The following is a 21,108-nucleotide window of genomic DNA, read 5'->3' on the forward strand; positions in this document are numbered from 1 at the left end:
AGGGGGAAGTATATGGGAGGTAGCTCGTGCGTTCATATCTGTGAATTCCCTCAGGTCGTGTTTCTGTTTCACATCAACACAAGCCAACTCTGTACAACAACCTCAATAGTTGGAGAAAAACTAAAAAAAAGATGGAACTGATGCTACTTCAGCCTTCATTTCTAACCAGACCACTTCACTGTGATGCAAGTCAAACCAAAGAGCTAAATAAGGGCTGTCCCTCCTCCATCTGTTTGATTTTTATTTTCCATTTTTCTGGCTCATGCTTGAGTCCAAGACAGAGCATGCATGCACAATTAAATCTTTTCTAAAATTATTCCAATTCTGAATGTGCCACTGCAGCTGCTCAGCTCCCCTTTTAAACCATTTCCTTCTGCTGACAGCAATGCCATTCACACACTCTCTGCACACAGTCCTTCACTCACACATTTTGCACCTGATGAAATCCATTTTTTTAGGAGTTTTTGCTTATTATGTGAAATTATTGAATTTCAATCATGTCTTTTACACACACACACACACACAAACAAGCCTTAAACACATGACAGCAGGTAAGATTATAATATCCGTCTCTTTAATGGTGTTTAACAATGCTTAATGAGGTCTGAAATTATAGGACTTTCTTCCATATGCTCTCTGAGTAAGAAAATGCAAAACAGATAAAAAAAATAAAAAGTGTTCTTGCCATTAAGCCTGTGGGAGAGAAAGTTGAGGGTGAAAGAACTAAGTGGAGCAAAGTGGCAAAAAAAGAACAAAAAGGCTCCACTGACTGCAGAATGAAGCCTGTTACGACAGTATTGATATCTGGATACTAAAGAAGCACAAAAGGGCTTTAGCGATCTTCCCTCCAGGCATCTTTTTTATAATTCTGATGATGGTATATGCCGCCTTACCCAAATGATATGGCTAAGATGAAGATCTTTTTTAGAGTTGGATTGTAACGTGGACATTTCACCTCCAATTCAACACCTTTATTATGCAGATATGTTTTCATAACTTTGGATTTAGTGAAGATGTATTGAATGTAATTTTCTAACATATTGTAAATGATATGAGACATCAAAAGTGAGAAAACAAAGATTATTAGATTAACAAAGATTGATTAGTTTGTCTGAAAGGATGGCCAGGATTTCAGAGGATTTCATTTATTTTTTCCAATTATTAAGAGTCAGCTGTTCTTAAAAGTTCACAGTTAATCTGAAATTAAGTCAATTTCAGCTCTTTGCTGACAAAATGCCTGGCCTATATCAGCTTTTATGGCCATTTCAGCCTGTGCAGACCAATTAACACAGCCCTCCCTTTATAACGCTGCAAACCAAATGTACTGCAATTTCATCGAGGCATCCCAATTAGCTCTTCAGTCTTCCTGTTCTTTGTGAACAAGTCTATGAAATAAAAATGTTAGATTATGCTGAAAGTAGCACAGACAACACCTGACCCTCCTATTGATGCATTTTCTCATCCATTTTTGCCCTTTGGTGTCTATCGAGGTCCAGACAGTGGGTGTCACTGAAACACAGACGTTGGGACGTTGTCTAGCATGGAAAAAAAACAAACCTCACATAACTTGCATAAAACTGCAAGCTGTCTATGTATTTCTACTGAGATCATTAAATGGGTTCTTCTGGCAGAAAATGATCACGCCACCAGCTTGGCCTTTGTCAGACAAGTTGAGCGACTGCAAAAACTATGACCAAGTCCTGAAAACTGAACTGAACATTCGATGCAGTGGGGTGAGCCACTGTGCCTCAGTGAGGAAGAGAATCACTATAATAAAGGTAAAGTCAAAAGGGGAAGAATGCAAAGCTGAGCCAACAGAAGAATACAAAATACCCAGAGCAGGCAATATGTTTCAATGAAGCTGTGTATAAGTGGAAACATCATTCTACTACTGATACACAAGGAGACGCTTTATGATCTCTGAATGGGTCACGAGGAATAGAGTGTCTGATTGACTTAAATGGGAGGATTTAAGTGTACAAGTAAAGAATGATTACTGTAATTGTTTGTTTTATAGTTGCAAATCAAGGTATAACTAATGTATAATTAAGGTATAATTAATGTACACCAGCTGTCATATTTGTAGTTTCTTTTTCTTTAAAATGATTTTGTTTTTCTGTTCTTAAAACAGAAATTATGATCAACTTTGTAAAAATAGCAGAAATTACAATATCATCCTAAGGGCTGAAATCTGACTCTTAATATTTCATATGAAAAAGATTAAAGAAAGGTTGATTGAGAGGTTGCACAAAGTTACAGAAGCTTGTGAATATGACTCAAACTAGGTGGCATGAAGGATTACTAGGATCCTTACTCTGTGTTTGTTCATAAAGCAACTAAATAAACAAATTGTTTGTTGATGCAACAAAGTATCAATACAATATAACCTCAATACAAAAGAAAAAAAGTTGTGATTGGGGATCACTAAAACGTTTGGTGAAATCAAATTGGGGAAAAACAACAGCAGATTTCAGGGCCATGTTGAATAGTGAAAGGGCATCTCCATGTGCACAACAGGAAAAGGAACTTAAGGGATTGGGACTTAACAGCTGAGTAGCCATAAGAAAACCAATAATAAGGGATGGCAACTGGAAAAAATGGCTTGCTTTAGAAAACTTTGTTTATACAGATTGGACTCTGGAGCAATGGAAGAAAGTCATGTGATCTGATGCGTCCAGGTTCACCATGCTGCAGAGTAATGCGAGCATCAGGGTAAGAAGAGAGGTTGAAGAAGCGATGCAGCCATCATGTTTAGTGCCTTTAGTATAAGCCTGTGGGGGCAGTGCTATGATCTGGGGTTGCTGCAGTTGCGTGGGAGCTGCAGGGAGCATGAGAAGTCATTTTTAGACATGCATTAACCATGAACAGGTGGAGTCCAGACCTGAACCCCAGTGAGAGTCTTAGGGAGCTGCTGGTGTAGGCTTTATGCAGTACTCAGACTCTCCCTCCATCAATACAATATCTCTGTGAATTCAGGCAGCGTATATTCTATGTGTCTTCTTTGGCCACCTTGTTGAATCTGCATTAAAACCACGACAGAAAAGTTCAAATTTACAACTACAATAACAAACAGCATGAAACCAAACAAACAAACAAAAAGCACAACATTTAATCCAAACTGGAGTTCATATTCTCGCTAGACAACGTCAACAGGATCAACAGATGAGTCTTAGCTGCAGGCCTCTGCTTTTGTTTTGGCTGTAGAAACGTTTACACAGGAGAGGAATGAGTGAATCAATCTATTATCTTCCCCACAACAATCACCAGCACAACGCCACAAGTTGCTGTTATTATCGGCCGTGTCATCTGCTCTGAGTCAGAATCCACAAGCTGTAACAAAGGAAGGAGATGATAGTTTCTCTAATGACATAAACAGTCAGCTGACAGACACACTAAGTCACACACCCACACACACTGTGGCATCAGTCTAGACTACAATACTGATGCCCATATTGGTCACGCATGAATACACACAGTGAGACACAGACTTGCACATTGAAACTGCTGACAGCAGCATAGAAAAACACATGCGCGCACACGCACACACACGCACACACACACACACACACACACACACACACACACACACACACACAACTTTCTTCCAGATGTCAGGAGATGACAGGTTCAGCTTGTTAAGGACTAAACAAGAGAGCTTACAGGACACTGACTCACATCCTGCCTGCTGGAGTGCTGCAGGTGTTCTTTATTGTATTCTGACTTTTCATTATTTGTTGCCAGAGCTTCCATGTGGATGCTTGCCAACAATACTGGTTCATATGCACTGAATTACATTTGATTCTCATCTACAGCCAGTTCCACTGTGTTAAATGCACATTTTATGTACTTTTTTAATGAGATACTTGGAATAAGATATAGTGGGAGTTTCCACTCAACATGACAACATGATTAGCTTGTTAAAAATTGCAAGCAAGATATGTGTTTTCAGCTTACAGAAACTTGAATACAAGGATTGCCTGGAATCGAGAACTTATAACATTATTTTCCTTTTGGCTTTTCCCCCTGAAGTTGTCGCCACAGCGAATCATCGGCTACAAATTACCAAACTGGTGTATTTTGGCACGTTTTACACCCTTCCTGATGCAACCCTCTGCATTTATTCTGGCTTGGGACCCCTCAGGGCTGCAGCGTAGGGGAGCAGGACCCGACAATTGGCTCTACCACCTGAGCCACTGCCAATCAAGAGCTAATAATATGAGCGGTAAAGCAAAGTTTTGATAACCGCATGCTGCTTTGTAACACAAGGAGGTGCAAAAGGCATTTTAGTTTAACTAAGATGGCACTCTTCACAAGTCCACATGCTAAAAAAAGTCTTGTTCAAATTTGAATAATAAAATCAGTAAATATCATAAAACAACAAGATAAAGTCTAACTAAACATTTAGACAGGCATATGGGACATTTTATATGTTTACTCGTCAATGAACAGATACTCAAGGATTACATGAGAAAGTGAGATGTAAGAATGTGTTAGAGGTCACTGATCTGCAGGACACCACCAGTTTTGCTGGTTTTGGACAAGTCTGCATGGGATCTCTAACTGGTTGCTCCACTTTCAGGATCAAGCAGCTGTTTTTGCAGAATGGTGACAGAATTCACTGCTGTCACTGAGACCTGCTTTACACTGCAAGTGGGAGACGACTGCAACGAGATCGACTGTCAGTCATGTCAGAAAAGTTGCCTGAGTACTCTGCTGTGTTGTGGGAGAAGGTTAAATTACTTGTCAGTGTGAAGCTTGTGTTATTATACATGACGTGTTTCTACATCGACTGAAATATCAGTCTTGCCTTTTCCATCAGATACACTGGGACTCATTGATCACATCTCAAAGGTACCTTGAGATTATACATAATCTTGTTTGTAGAATCACTAAGCAGAAACTTTATACTCTTACGCTGGAAAAAAAGAAGATTTGTGCAGATTAACATGAAGAAGAAACTGATTCGGTTGCTGAATACATATTTCTTTAATGCCACAAAGTTTTCGGTTAAATTTAATTTCCCTTCCACAAAGTAGCAATCATCTCAGATCACTTAGAAAAAAGTGATTCCCTTTGAGCAAGCACTGTCAGTTCTTCTTTTACATCCTAAAAAAAAAGCGCAGTCAGTGTTCAAAGGTTTCCCACTGGTGTGTGTAATGAACACCTGTGGTTAGGAAGACAATCTGTAATGAGTAAAAATAATTTAGCCTTTGAGTTCCAAGTCAACCTTTGGACTTTTCTTGTTTTTTCAGGATTTCACTTAAAGAATTAACTTATTTCTTTCCTAAATAACTAACCCAGCCTCTCCTTGTGCTTGGGGGATCAGATATATCTCTTGACAGAAAAAAGGAAGGGGGGGGTACTGGTAGCAGTTGAAAAGTCAACCTGGTTATTTAACTTGTATGAAGGCTTGATACTGGGAGAGGAGGTGTTTGCATATGAAAAGCAGCCAACAATCCCTCTGGAACATGTGAAGGTCTCAGTACGGCAAAAACAAAATATTCAAGAAGGAATTACGTCACAAAGCCAAAATGTTTTGTGGGGAGAAAAGCTGGCAGTCGCAACCCCCTCCTGGCTTCATCATCTGCCTCCTGATCTCTCCATCTTTTATACTTTCTGTAAATGAATCATGCAAATCGGAAAACAACATGTCCTCAAATGCATCTGTGCATTGCTCTAAAGTGTTGAAAGCTTCAAAGAAAAGTTCCAAACCCTCCTCTTTTATCACCTGTGCACAGTCGGCCATTAGACCTTGTCACAGAAGACATTTTGACATGTCACAGTCAGAGAAAATAATAAATGATGAATGAATTCCACTTTGAGACTTCATTTTCAAGCCTTGGTATTCCTGAAGCTCACAATGACATGTCAAAATGTCAGAAAGGAAGCTCGCGCCACCACCTTTATGACTGCGGCTTGCCTTATGCCAGCATTTAAAGGTGACCTGATGAGGCCGTGCTCAGAGAGGACCTCATTAGCAAACAATCTTCAAGGCAAATGTCAAGTGAAAGTGCACTGCACAAAGCGGACAGTTTTAGGCTTAAAGTTAAAATATTCTGCACACAGTCCACAACGCTATCATTCAACACTCAATAGTTTATAATGGAATGTGCCTGTATTTTTATTTATTTATTTATTTTTTGCATAGCTAGGACCACCATAACACCACTGGCTGTGTTGCCGGGAGCTTAGAGAACGCTGCAGACAGCTGACTGCCTCCCAAAGTACTTCCCAATTGGCTTGTCAGACTTCATGCTGAGCACAGCGCAGGGCCAACAGAGAGTGAAACTCTCGCTCGAGGGAGTCTTCAACAAAGCGGTGGCTCTCTGACACGGAGGTTTGAACCCTGGTTGTGTGGTTGAAGTGCAGATTTAGAGAGCAGGGTCAAACTGCAAGCATCCCATTCCCCTGGATCAGTGTTGTCACAGCTTGTTATTTCCTAAAACTGCACTTCATTTTCCTAATAGGTTTCCAAGATGACTTGTCAATGCTTCTGTAAAACACACAGACTGCAAACTGTCTTTCATGTACAAAGACACACAGACAAAATGAACAAAGATGCAGCAGCATGCATAATTCCCATGAGACAGGTACTTTTTTTTCCCCTAAGAGATTCATCAGATCTTTCCTCTTGATCTCCTTCCTCATACGATGCATTCTGCTTCTTTAAAATCTTAAAAGGTGGTTCACTCTGAGGAAGTAAAGAGGAAATATCTCTTATTCTTGGACTTTGCATGTTGCTATGCTCAAGTGAATGTGAGCATGCTTGGCTACACATTCAGCAGCAGTCACACAAAGCACTGACAAGGCATTTAATGCATTTCCTCGATGTTTAAAAAAAAACCTCAAATGCAAATAATATCTTTTGCATTGCATTTATGTAGAAGCGCCATGTCTCTGATATCTCCCTGTTAACCTTCCCAGTTCTGTGTTATATCAGTCTCTAACCACCCTTGTTAGCTCTCCCTCCGTTTTGCTCCATCCATCTCACTTCCTCTCAGCACTTTCCCCATTAAATTCACATTTCAGCTCCTCACCCTCCCATTCCTCGTTCCTTCCCTCCTTTTCTTTTATATCTCGATAAGTTCTCAGCTGGGACCGGCTTCTCCCCTCTGCAGTGCAGCCAGTGTGTCCTCATGGGAAGAGTGATCACCGCACGCGTGTGCATATGAGAAAGTGACGTGCATGACTGAAAGAGGTGCTTTGTTCTTATGGTCTCAAGTCCTCATTGAAACGGGTATAAAAACTCAAAAGTTGACACTAGTGTCCAATGTTTTCCTGTGTGTTTGTGCAGGTGGGTAAATTAAGATTACCCATTATAGTGGAGAGTGCTTGTTGTTCTGTTGATTTTTTTTTAAATATTTTTTTCTGAAAACAACTGTTCAACTTTACATTGATGGCACAATTAAGGAAATATTTTGCCTCTCAAACTCATAAATAGTCTTGCTACAAGTCTTGCTCTTGACCCCCCCCAAATGTTTTCTTAAAAAGGCAACCAGTCTGTGACCTGTTTCCAAACTATACAGAATAAAATACAGCGGAAAGAGTTACTATAAACTAATTTAGAATAAATTAAGCCTGCTGATTTAAAAAAAAAAAAAAAAAAAAAAAAAAATTAGGCCAAAATCCCCTAAGAGTGTTATTATCAAGTAGCCCCTTTCATTCAAGTGATATTTATGGTTTTCCCGAAAAGGTTTCAACACTCGAACTCCTGCTGTTTCCACTCTCCTCATTTCATCAGGGATTTATTCAACACCTTCTCACTCTCACTTGGCAGGTATAATAACACTCTACTTGGACAAACATCAGTGTGGAGAAGAAAGCTTTTTCAACCCCTAACTGCATGTTTTATTCACAGAGAGGTAGGGGTCCGCATGGGCCACCGCTTATGTGGGGTCTTTGATTGATTTGGTCCCATACAATGTCAGCTACATTCACTCACAGTCGCGCACAAGTGTATTTCTAAAAAAACAAGATTTAATCTCGTGGGAAGTCATTAATGAGAGCATGCATGTGGGAAGGAAAAAAAATCTGTGATTCCCTTGGCCATACGCTCTTCGTCTGAAAGCCCCCCCCCCCCCCCCCCCGTTTCTGTGATCCATCTGCCTACCTTCCAGAGTCACCTCCTTCCCGGCTCGTTTCAGCGCCTGCACAGCCTCGTCGTGAGTTGCGTCCCGCAGGTTCATTCCGTTCACAGACAGGATGGCGTCCCCAACATATAAAGCCTGGGTCTGGTCCGCTGCAAGCCCCTTGAATATCTTACTAATGAGGATAGGCATCTTGTTCTCCTTGCCCCCCTTAATGCTGATGCCGAGTCCCCCGACTTCCTGCTTGGTCACCTTGACGCACCGCTTTTTGTTGGCGATCGCTTCGGGCACTCGCTCCGGCAGGTCCGTGAACGCGGTACGAACAACTTGGGGGCCATTATTGGAGTTGGTGTTACTGTTGTCAAGGTAAGATCCATTGGTAACGCCGGTGGAGCTGACGTTGTCGTTAACGCTGCCCTCCTCGCAGCTCAACGTGAGCACTTCTTCGCTCAAGTTGACCAAAACTTTGTGCCACCGCTCCCGCACCAAAAGCTCCACAAATCCACTTTTTTGCACTCCAGGGCCACTCGAGGCTCCTGCCGCTGCTACCACCGCCATCTTTGGAGCATTTCTGTAAAATCACATGTGATTAAGTTCCCAGCGCGCTCTCACACACACATACACACACACACCCACTTTCACCCCGTCTCCTCTGCGCTGCAGGCTGGACTTTGACCCTGTGAAGTTTTTCAGTGGGGACTTGTCAAGCGTCCCGAGCAGCCAGCCAGAACCCTCTCAGCACATGCTGCCCTCCGCTCCGCCTGCCCAAAGATCCTATCTTTTGGGTGGAGTTTTCCTCCCCCTGACACCAACCGATCACATCTTTAGATTCAGCAAACTGTTCACCGTTGTACAAGTGCATCTCAAACACAACCAGATACATGCATGCCAACATAGAAAAACTTCAATAGCATTCATTCAAAGGTCACTGGCATCTCGTACTTACAATATTCCAAAACATATCTGGACATGAAAATCTATATTAATCTGCGCATTTCTGTGAAAATGCAAAGAAAGATGTTTTAGTGATTTGTCATTTGGGGTGTTTCTGTTTTGTGCGCAATTTGATCAGAAAAAAAGTCATAACGACACGTTTTTTTATTTACAAAAACAAAATCTTAACCAGACCTAAAACTGTTTCGTAATCTACTAATGAGCCCCGCTGTACTGTACAAGGTCGCGTTCACGTCGCATCACTTAGATCGGTTACGCGCCTGCAAGAATGTGCCTCTGCCGGTTTTATCCATCAGGGAAAAACAGAAAGCCTGTGTTTAGTTAGGAAGGTCAGCCCTTCCTAAAGCCCCCTCTCAAAGAACTTGTTCTACATCTATTCACTGGGAAGAACCCAGTAATGGACAAAAATTTTGAGAAAAAAGAAGATGGAGAAAAGCGCAACGTGGAAGCTTCCTCCCGTCCAGATGATAGCAGCAATTTGTCACTACTATGAAACCTGCAACTCTGCAGACAGTCTTTGGATAAAGGAACATTTAACCCCATCCCCAGCAACTGTCACCCTGAAGCTCCGCATCCCACTCTGTTACAAACGGAGGAGGGAAACTTTGCTCGAAACCACGATGTGGTTACGACACCTGCTGGTTACTGTATGAAACGACTTTGTACCTCAATAAGCTTACAGGCATCTTATAGGCTCTACTCAGACCAGCAAAGCTCAGCTCAGCAAGGCTAAATAAAATGTGAAATTTGGGACTGGACAAACTTGTAAAAGTACCAAATGGCAAAGGATGATGAAACAACAAGAGAGACTTCAAGTACCTGAGAAGAAAATATGATGAAGCATATCCACCTCTGGACTTGACCAGGTAATGGTCAAGTAAATGTAATAATCAATGGTGGGTAATGAAGAAACCACAGTCTGTTGTCTATATCAAAATATTATCATCTGATATTATGAAGTACAAAGCCAAACAAGTTACAACACAACTTTGGGACTTTTCATCCTGAACACAAAGAAAAGCCTGTTGAGTTACTTTAGAAATAAATCACCAAACTATCATATAAAAGAGTTGTTTTACTAAAGCAGCATCCATCTCATCCAGAACTCAGCTCAACTGAAGTAGTTTGCAGAGATTCCTGGTTTAAAACATTTAAAGAATAGATAACAATTCTGACACTGACATTCTTTTAACTAATAAAGTAACGACTCTGCATTAATCATTTATGTGCGCGCATGTGTGTGTGGCATTATTATCCGTGACATTATTGTCATTGATGAAAAGGGGGCCCTGCAGCCATATTTACCCGCTATATGGGGACAAATATGGCTGCTAGAAAAGTTTTAGGAAGTGAATTTTGCATAAAATATGGAACATTAATGCACAAACTATATGGGAACTCTCTCAGTAGCCCCCTTTGTAGTTTTTCCCTTATTTGCATCCATTAACTCAAACAGGGTACAGCACTTAGTGTGTTATCAGCAAATTTTCATTTACCTGGTTTATATATGCATGGATGGAAATGTTGTTCCCTTAAAAATTTATTCTGTTAGACTTCAACATGGAACGGGCAACTTAAGTATAAACATTCAGCCGAGCTGCAGCTTGATGCTTACGTCACAGTGGGATCCAAAACGGCTTTTGTAGCCAACATCATATATCTCTAAAACAACTTTTCTTCTGTGCTCTATGTGCCTTAGTTTTGTTTTTTTTTTTTAAACTAACTTGATCTTTCATAATTAATTTGAATATCAAGTTTTGTATAGACATTTAATCTCATTTATATATTTTTTTTGTTTTATTCTGGTTAAATAAGGATTTAATTAATTTAAGGTTAATTTATAGGTTTCAACGTTATTTAAAGATTGGGAGAGCCTTTTGTTTTTATTGCTGATTTAATTTTTTATTTAATTACAGAGTTGTTTCACCAACTTAAATAGTACAGATAATGCAAAAATGAATTTTAATAAAGTTTCAAACTATGGCTGATCTATAGTCCTGAAGGTTATGTGCAGATACTGTGGGAAGATACAGCTTGTATGTGATATTCTAATTCTTCACCGAATGTTTCATAATTAATAAAATCTGTAATCATCATGCAAATACAGAACGAAAATGCTGCACATAAGCCAAGCTTTGCGACAGGCCCGCCCTGTGAACTACATTGGATAATTATTACTGAGCTGCCCAAAGAGCAGATTAATGTACTTTTTCTGTGAAAAAAAAAGAGTGCAACAGAAATGTTTTGGTTTAATGAGGCATAGGAGACACAGCTGATTTAGACTTTAATATGGAAATGAGTTCAGATAAAATGTACATTCCTTGTTATATTAATGACCTTCTGAACAAATAAACCACAGTCTTATTAAAGGTGTTGCTGTTTGAAGTCTGTTAATTAATCTTTGTTTTTAATCTTCCGTCAGCTCACTGTGTTGATCACACTGGGTTTTTTTTTTTTGTTTTTTTTTTTTTTTTGCAACAGGGAGCAACAGCAGAGATGCGTGTTCATGCAAAAACAGAGAGAAATCATATTGTTGTTCTGTGATGGGATTTTCTGTGGCTTTAAACATGCTTTTTGGTTTTAAGTTTAATGATCACATTGGATAACTGTTAAATGTTGTGGCTTAGCTTCCTTCTTCTTTTTCCTAAGCCTCTCTCCAAACATTGTTTCCTCACTTCTTCTTCTCCATCAGCTTCCTCTTGGTCTCTTTACCTGCCGCTGTTACTTTCAGCCTCCAGTTCTCAGCCTTTATTGTGTCTGCCTATCTTCACGTCTTTCATTTACTTTTTTCTCTTGAAAGTTCACTACCAATTAGACAGACTTACAGTATGTAAACCATAAGGTTAAAGAACTGTTTTCTGTTCTTTTTTCTTCCAAAATATTTGTTGGTTTCAGGATTTAACTGTTTGTTCCCTGTGGAGCTTTAAAAAAAAAAAAAGTAAAAATATTCAGCTTCATTCAGATCTGTGTTTACTGCCCTGAAATTCTCGCTTTTCTCTGTATTTCATGGCACCTTTTTGCCATTATATGCACAAACTGCTTGCAGTAATGTGTGCTGTGTTTGTGCTTTCTTGCTAACAAGTTCTTTCATGTGGCACAAATGAAACGGGGACTCACTCAAAAACATCATCTGCTGAGCTAGACCCATGAGAGGGCTTCAAAGATTCCTTTTAAAGCAAAGAAAATTGAACTTTGACGTAATATATTAATGTATAAATTAAGGTACGTATGAGTTAAAATAAACATTTGTTAGTAGCTTTTAAATCTTTTGTCAGTACATCAAATGAAAGGGGTTATTTGTAGTTTCAGGATTTATCCTGCAGCTGTTTTGTCTACCTCAGTTTCCAAATATATATTAACATATTTAACTATTTGGGGATTCAGAATAAAATAAGAGAAGAAAAGAAAAAAAGAGTTTGAAAAACAGTGAAAAAAACAAGAAGTGTTACAACTTTAGATTAAATTAATGGTGAGAGTGGCAGATGGTTTTATATTCATTGATTATTGAAGTAAGTGTTTCATGTTCATACACATGCATGCGACTTACTGCACTGTCTGTTAAATCATCCATGTTTTTCTTCTCCTTCCAGCCTCATCATCTTAGATTTTCCTTCACTGACAGACTTTTCCAGCTAATATCATCCATCTGTTTTTACAAATGACTTCACAGCATAACCAGACACATACCAAGATGTCTGAGATAGATGGGTAAATAATACACAACAAGGGCCTATTGCACAAAACCAAGATAAGGGAGTGAGCCAGGATATCTCTGTCATCCATGCTCCGGTTGCGTACTGGATGGGGTGATCTGTTATGACATACGTTACCATGGAAATTTATTCTGTCAAGCTAGCCTGCTCCAAACCAGGCTAAGTTCCAGGCTTTATTAAATCTCATCCCTTATTACAGTCAGCAGTCACCACAGATGGAGACAAATATTTATTCCACTGCCCACCCCACATTGTTGTCACAGTAAATTAGAATCACTGTCATTATCTAACACTTGTGATCATTAATTGCACGCATTTAAAATAATTTGAAATCACTTATCCATAGATTACATATAAAATAGACATCTCATATGAATACAAATGTGCATCAAAGAGTGACATGATGTTATTTTTTTTACATAAGGATCAATCAAGGATGAACCATGAGCTGAACTGAAGTCACATAGCACTCTTCAAAATAGAAAATCAAACCATCATACAAATGAAGAATAGATAATCATTAATAAAGGTCTGTATATATTACATTTCTGCACACTGAAATAAGTGCAGGACAGATTCATACTCAAAAAAATAAACAGATCAATGAGTAGATGCAGTAGCACGGTATACAGTGCAAACATCACAGCAGGCCAAATCTATTTAAAATGACACAAACTCTTCTGCCACTATAAGCCATATAACTTAAATTGAAAACATGCATATTAACAAAAATAATTAAAGACATATTGGTGTCTGATCATTGTCCCAATCCACATGTTATGGCACTCTGGGGGTCCTCCCAGACGGAGTCCACCACTTTGCCTCAACATTGCTGGTTTTCCAGTTAAACTAATCACAAGTCATGTACAGCGTTCATTAATGGACAATATCAAATAGTTGTGTTCACCTGAACATAATGCTGTGAGAAGATTTCCTCATGGGCACCTGAGGGAGAATTTTATGCATCAGTGTAACATAAAGCAATGAGTTTTCTGCTGTAGTTTTTCCACACCTGTCCTATATTTAATCATTTCTAATGCAATCCTTTAAAATTCCTTATTGATAACACAGCGTCTTCTGTGGCCAAAGGAAAGAGATAAAGACATCTGATGGTGCTTTTAACAGCCAGACACATTTTCATCAACTCACTCACATCTGCAATTTTAGTGGATTTATCACCAAAACACAACTATATTATTGGATATTTTATTAACTGTGTGGATGTACACCTCTTATGCATTCAGGCGGTTTATTGTATAGTACTTTGCCACACTTTCTCTCTTTGTTTTATCACCATGGCATGGCTTTTAGTTGGTCCAAATCTTCATATGCTTCTAGAAGAATTTCCTGACACGCTGCTTTTGTTGCCATGTTGCTTCTGTGACAGATCAAGAGGGACTATTTGAGGAAGCTTCGAACGTGCACTGAGTCACGATTGATTTTGCCTAGCTCGATTAATCCCCATGTGCTCATTCTGGCTTGCTCTTTGTGCAACCAATTAAACCTGGAAGCGCTTGCTCTGGATTTGATGAGCCCTGCTTAGTTACTTATCTTGGATATCTGAGTCCTACTTTTGTGGGATAGGCCCTAGGTTTGCTACTGAGCTGATAAAAGAATTTTTAAATGAAGCGTTAACATCAGAGACTGCCCCCGATTTTCAAACCCTGCCTCCTACATGCACCCTGTCACTTCATGTCCTTAAATTAAACTTGAAAAATGCACTATTAGAAAGTCCAAAACCTCTATTAGCATGGGAACAAAAGATGAATTCACATAAAAAATGACTAAATTTAGTCTTAGAGCTCTCAAAAACATCATTTTGGACCTGAATCAAACCGCAGCTCCATATAGTTGTGCATCATAGTGTGTCTTCAACTAGTGGAGCATCTTTTTCCACACAGGTGGTGTTTACCCACTCAAAATTGAAATTAAATTAAATGGGTAAAGAACAGAATTTCTGCGTAAGGTGACAGATGGTCACGGTTTACAGTTTTTCTCGCTGCGGTGCATTCCTCTCAACGAATTAACATTTACACTGCAGTGTGTTTCTCAAACCAATTACCGGTAGTACAAACTGCAGAACTTTGTGGATGACCAGCAAAAGTGAGTTGCTTACTAAAAAAATAGATAATTAACTCCTTAAAAGCAAGAATTTATTCCAATGAAACTGTCAGAGCTGTCAAAATGTCACCAGTCCTGTCACCACTGAGTACTAACAAAGAACTAAAGTGGCTCAGTCATGTTTTCATTGTGATAGTTTGATCTGTAAACGTTTTTTAATACAAAAAAACATGACCTGAAAATGCTCAAGACAGCATTATACACACTGGAAGGACAGTCATTCAAAAATCCAGTAAAGATACATGTTACTGTTTTTAGTAGAGTGACTGAATACATTTTACTTTCTATGCTTTTAGTTCATGTTTTATGTCATCTTATAGTAATTTTCCACAGCGCGCGCGCGCGCGCGCGCACACACACACACACACACACACACACACACACACACACACTTCTATTTAATTAGTTTTGTTGAATTACTAAAACAGAATCACTTGATCACTCCTGTTATAGATTTCTCCAATTCAATCTGTTGGTTTCCTTATATAGACTATTATGAATTGGCTTATGTTTTTCCCTGTCTGTGAAGCGTCTTTAGATGGCATTGCCGTGATTTCACACTATTTAAATAAAGTTGAATTGAACTGAATTGAATAGATAAGATGAATAAATAAATAGATGACTCTTGTCTGTCTTCCAAACTGTCTGGACACAAATTGTCATCAACATCACACCAGATATGCAGATGCAGTGAGGAAAGTATTTCCTCCAGTGGCAAATACACCCTCTGCAGGACATTTTGATAGCTAATTTATTGAACTGTTTTGCATGTAATGACTTGCGCTATAAATTGAGAACTACGAGTTTTATGCGGACAGACTATTCTGCAATTGTAAGCATAGCTAATTTAGTCTAATATGACAAAAGCAAATAATATAAAAACAAAATAACAGAGAACTGTATGAAAGCAAATGTTACAGGACCAAAAGCATTTGCAATGCAATCAGATATGCTACTCTGATGTTCACAAAGGACTAATTGTTACAGAGTTTGGACCAATAATTATGAGAATGTTAATTCTGTTGAGAGAAAAGCACCAAAGCAACTGAGAAAAACTATAATAGGCTCATTTAATCATATGCCAATGATGACTGGAGTTTGTTGGAGACGATATCCATAGTCAGTTCATTTTGATGACTGTAAACAGGACAGCAGTTTATAATTTAGAAATGAAAGAAGTCTGAGGGGCAGAAGCTTCCACGGCAGTCTGTGTCATCAATATAAGGTCAGAGCTGATTATTTAAATCAGGTTACATCCTGACTGTGAAATAGGGTAATAAATTGTCTAAATGGATCCATCCTCTATGTCAGCTGGACCAAATTGTATGTTTTTATCTTCTATAAATGCCAGTACAAAGATATTAGATGCAACATCATAATATGTTATCAGTAAAAACTGACAGGTGTGTTATAAGCTTAGATGTGTGAAGCTTTAATAATGTAGCCATGTTGTTTGTCACTGATTATTACAGAGAAACGTTGTCAAACTCTTTTAGATAGTTCTTATTGTCACTACAGTATACACTGTTTAGATATATAAAATGACAATAATGATAATCTGATTGCTTTAGTTGTCTTTAGTATTAAAAAAATTCTGGTTTTTGATGTTTGTGAGACATTTTGCTGCACCAGAACTGTCATCTACCATATTCAGCTCTTCTGAAAAAGATGGCTTATATTTTGAAATTATTTATTTTTCTGGAGTTTTTAAAGAAATCTTTTTAAAACACAATCCTAAACATTGTCTTTGTTTTCTAATCCATCCATCCATCCATCCATCCATCCATCCTCCCTCTGTCATCTGTCCAATTATGGGTCACGGAGAAGCTGGAGTCTATCCCAGCAATCACTGGGAGAGAGGGTGCCCCAGGTCGCAAGTTTTCTTAAGAAAATGATGCAATAATTTGTTTTAAAGTATTTTGCAGATCTCATTCCTATTCCATCTACATTTAGGGGATGGAAAATAAAACTGCACTGAGGACTTTTATTAACTACCTTTACATGGACAAATTTTCTTCTAATCAACTGAAATCAATGTAATGACAAAAACATGAAGATGCTGTAAAATGGAAATAAAATGCAATGATTTGCAAATCTCTGGCAACATGTCAGTGACTTGGTATAAAAATAGCATTTTAGAGAGGCAGAGCCTTGTAGATGTAAAGATGAGTAAAGGTTCGCCATCTGTGATAAACTGTCTAAAAATTGGCAATTATTTTTGAAAACGGTCTTTTCATGTAGAATTGTGAAAGTTCTGAAGCCCTTTCTTTTTTCTTTTTTTTTTAAAAATGTGTCACTCCCTACAGGTTCAAAAGGCTACGTTTTCTATGGCCAAATATTCTAATTTAAGCATCTGATATGTAGTTTTTGTTTTGTTTGGAATAAAATGCACTTACTCAGAAATGTTATTTGTTGTGTTGTCATGTTGTTGTGTTACTCGTACCAACTGCTCTTTTGATCAACTTTGTCGGTAGTATTTATGGTCTATAACTTAACAATCTGCCTTGTAGATATGTCTGCATCTAGCTGTTTCCTGGCTGAAGATCAGTTTCATTGCTCCATTTGTCTGGAGGTCTTCACCGAACCTGTTTCTCCTCCATGTGAACACAACTTCTGCAAAGCGGGTCTCACCAGGCACTGAGCAGACAAAGAGAAATATCAGTGTCCACTCTATAATGAGAAGTTCATTACAACTTTGTTTTACAAAGTTGCAACCAACACTGGGTTCAGAGAGGTCATGGAGAATTTTAAAACTCATCATGCAATGGCTGACGATACACCTTTAGTAAAACCTGGACAGGTACCGTGTCACTGCTGCTCTGGCTATAGTTTCAAAGCCCACAAAACCTTCCTGGTGTGTTTGACCTCTTTTTGCAAAACTCATCTAGAACTTCATCAAAGACTTGCTGCCTGAAAAAGACATGAACTGACAAATCCTGTGCAGAACTTCGAGGACAAACTATTCAAGAAGCACAACAGTATTGTGGAGTTTTTCCGCAGGAATGACCACCCTCGTGTTTGTGTGCTTTGCACAGAACATAGCAACCATGACACAGTCCATTTGGAGGAAGAGTACGTAGATAAAATGGCTCAGATAAGGAAGAAAAAAAACGGATGTTCCAGGAAATAAAAAAAAAATGTCAACGGTGGACTGAGAGCAAGCAGTGTGGTGTGTAATGTAACGCAATATCTGTGTTCTCTGTTTGATCCCTGTGACAACCCACACCATGTGTGTGGTCATTCCTGCATTTCTGAAATTGCACCAAACCAAATGGGTAGAAACAGGATCACAAGGCGTGAAGATAATGGGAACAAGGGTGATTTTCTAGATCATGAAAAGGAAGGGCTCTCCCTCTTTATGAAAAATGGCCCCTCATGTTTTTTTTTCACAGACGTCAGACTAAGTGAGAGAAATTTTCTGCTCTTCAGCTTCCGCCTGTTTGAGAAGGTTAGCTGGACACAGAGGCTAAGAAGAGGTGTTTGGAATACTACTGTTTTACTTTTAACATGATACTTGCATAACTTTGGATCTCACATTTGCGTGTACTACACAAGACAACATCTGAGGCAAATCTGCTCACATCTAAAGATGAATAGTTTGGTTTCTGGAATCTTTAAAACAAATCATCAGTTTTAAATAATCACTTAATGGTGGTAAATAATCCTGTTTATTGTCTTTTGTTGTCTTTTAGCCATATGTTCAAATCAAATCAAAGTTTATTTGTACAGCACCTTTCATACAAGAAGCAGTTCAAAGTGCTTTACATATATTAAACAGTAAAACAAATAGACACATCATCATTCACACACACACACACTGACAGACCCCCAAACTCATGTTGCCTGATAAAGCTTCTTAAATAGTCTTTTGTCTTTTTAACCGACAATAATAATAGTAAAAGAATAAGATGATGAGTGTTAATTTGCAGATTTTAAGATACACTGGTTTTTTTTTTTACATTGAAAAGAGTTTTTTTTACAGTCATTAGAAATAAAAATCTTTTTCATAGCCCTGTTTACACCCCAACACTGAGACAGTATAACTCAAAGGTTTTGTTGCATTCTGGCCTCTCATTTACATGGTAACAGAGGTTTTGGTGGGTAAAACCACAATTTGAAAATGGCCTGTTCCAGTCCAATTTGAAAATTGGACTGTGTGAACAAAGGTGAGGGTGGTAGAGGGGATTAAGAAACGTTAAAGCTCTTCCAGTCCAATTTGAAAATTGGACTGGAAGAAATCTTCTTCCAGTCCAAGATGAGCCCTGCCAGTATAACACGTAGCTGGAACCAATAGCAATGATGTATAATATAATATGATGCCCTTCAGAACCTGCTTAACCCATGAAAAACTCAACAGCAATAATGACAGACTTCTTGTTAATATTTGTGATGCTCCATCTTTAAGTTTATTTTGTCTGTTGAAGCAAAACCTGGTTCTGGTTGAACATTCAGGCTGTCAGTAAAGACTCAGTGGTTTCATATGCCAGATGACTAATGAATGTTTCTCTTGTGTTTTCCATTTTATGAAGATGAAGTACACACCTGCATGTGTTGTAAACAGTGATGATGAGTGATGATGGTCATAACATAACTGTGTGAACAAAGGTGAGGGTGGTAGAGGGGATTAAGAAACGTTAAAGCTGTGGTTTATTTAACAAAATGACAAGGTTTTATAATAATTAAATTCATGCTTCAATTTTGTTCTGATTTTATTTACCCACTCCAAGAACATGGTGACAGAGGCTCCACAAGAGGGAGCAATGTTTCCATTCCAGCTGTCCTTACACTGCATTGTATTTAGACAGAGAAAAGTCCAATCCCATTTTCCCACCCATTTTCAGATGGAAGCTAGCTGCCCTTTCCACAGCCTGTACTGGTTTCCAGGTTAGATGACCATTTCTCCCTGATCCCTAAAAAAAAGATGCATTTAGTTTAGTACAAAACAGAGGGACAATGCATTATGTTGGTCCATCATGATAAATTTTAGGGATGCAGATATATTGATTGCTCTAACATAGTATCTATAGTTGTATTGACGATTAGAATATTATCAACTGGTTGCAAAAAAATGAAGTTTTTCTGGTTTTTCCATGTTGCCTACATTGTTGTTGCCCTAAAGATGACAAGACCTCCATCCATCCATTTTCCATTGCCAGTTATTCCAATGCAGAGTTGTGTATCTGAAAAGATCTATTACTGCAAATTATACAAAACACAAATAAATATTTCTTATGCTGAAAAATATTTTAACAGACTAAGTCTTTTAAAACTGACCTTTGAAAACAAAATGTAAACTTATTATTAGATATTAGACTGTATAAGGCTATAAGCTATTTTTCCTTCAGCAGGATAATGTTCTGTCTTTACTGAAGGTGTATCATAGATAACTGTTGACTTTAATTAGACCCTGACTTGTGATCTTTAAGGTCACCATTTCATGTTTCTTGCTTCTCACTAAACAATAATGGCATGACCATTAGCAGTTATGTTGTCGGCATGCTATCATGCTAAATTGATATGTTGCAGAAATAAACATTGAATAAAAAGATAAAGTAAAAACTTTGATTTAAAAAAAAAAAAAAAAAAAAATCATCATTATTTTGTAACTATGTTGATAACTAAACTTAAGAACATGAAGCAAAGCTAGCATACATGTTAAAAAAAAAAAAAAAAAAAAAAAAAAAGGATGCCCCACAATGGGTTATTTAGTATTAATTTCCAGAATATTTTAGTGAATTTAATAGACAAAGACAAAAGCGTAAACAACATTTATCACTTTGTAAATTTCCAACATTTTGTGAACTTGTTCAAATGCAGCTTCGTGTATCTAAAAAAAAATGCAAGGGCTCATAGATGAAGGTGTTCCTCAAATACTAAATCTGGTTCATTAAAATGTAAATTTTTCTCAAAGAAATATTTTTGAATCTTTATTCTTCTTTTGATTTATTTCCTAAATTCATTTTTGTTTATTATTTGTTTTTTTCCCCCCCAAATTGTCACTGCAATACACATCTCAATCCATGCTGAGTTTATGCAGTTTCAGCATCAAAACCAGATTGTCCAAAATTCATGTTGTGCACTTGGCTGAACAAAGAAAAATCTGATGGTATTCATACAGATTGTCAAAACAAGACTTTATTTAATCACCCTTAATATAAATATCAAGAATATGATACTAAACAAGAATTTTTTTTCTTTTTTACCTGTGTCATTTTCACATACAGATATAACAT

General features: G+C 38.1%; 1 protein-coding gene across 1 annotated transcript in view; it reads right to left on the minus strand.

The window, feature by feature from the left end:
• Nucleotides 1-8,654, minus strand: part of sntb1 (syntrophin, basic 1) — a gene marked incomplete at its 3' end in the record, with an annotated part of 33,873 nt that extends 25,219 nt beyond the window's left edge. Inside the window, exon 1 of the mRNA XM_079240010.1 lies at nt 8,111-8,654. Within this exon, the coding sequence (XP_079096136.1) occupies nt 8,111-8,645 (535 nt within the window). The 5' untranslated portion in view covers nt 8,646-8,654. The remainder of the gene's footprint in view (nt 1-8,110) is intronic.
• Between the last annotated feature and the right edge of the window lie 12,454 nt (nt 8,655-21,108).

This window comes from Telmatherina bonti (assembly GCF_933228915.1).
Source record: "Telmatherina bonti genome assembly, chromosome: 5".
Taxonomy (NCBI): domain Eukaryota; kingdom Metazoa; phylum Chordata; class Actinopteri; order Atheriniformes; family Telmatherinidae; genus Telmatherina; species Telmatherina bonti.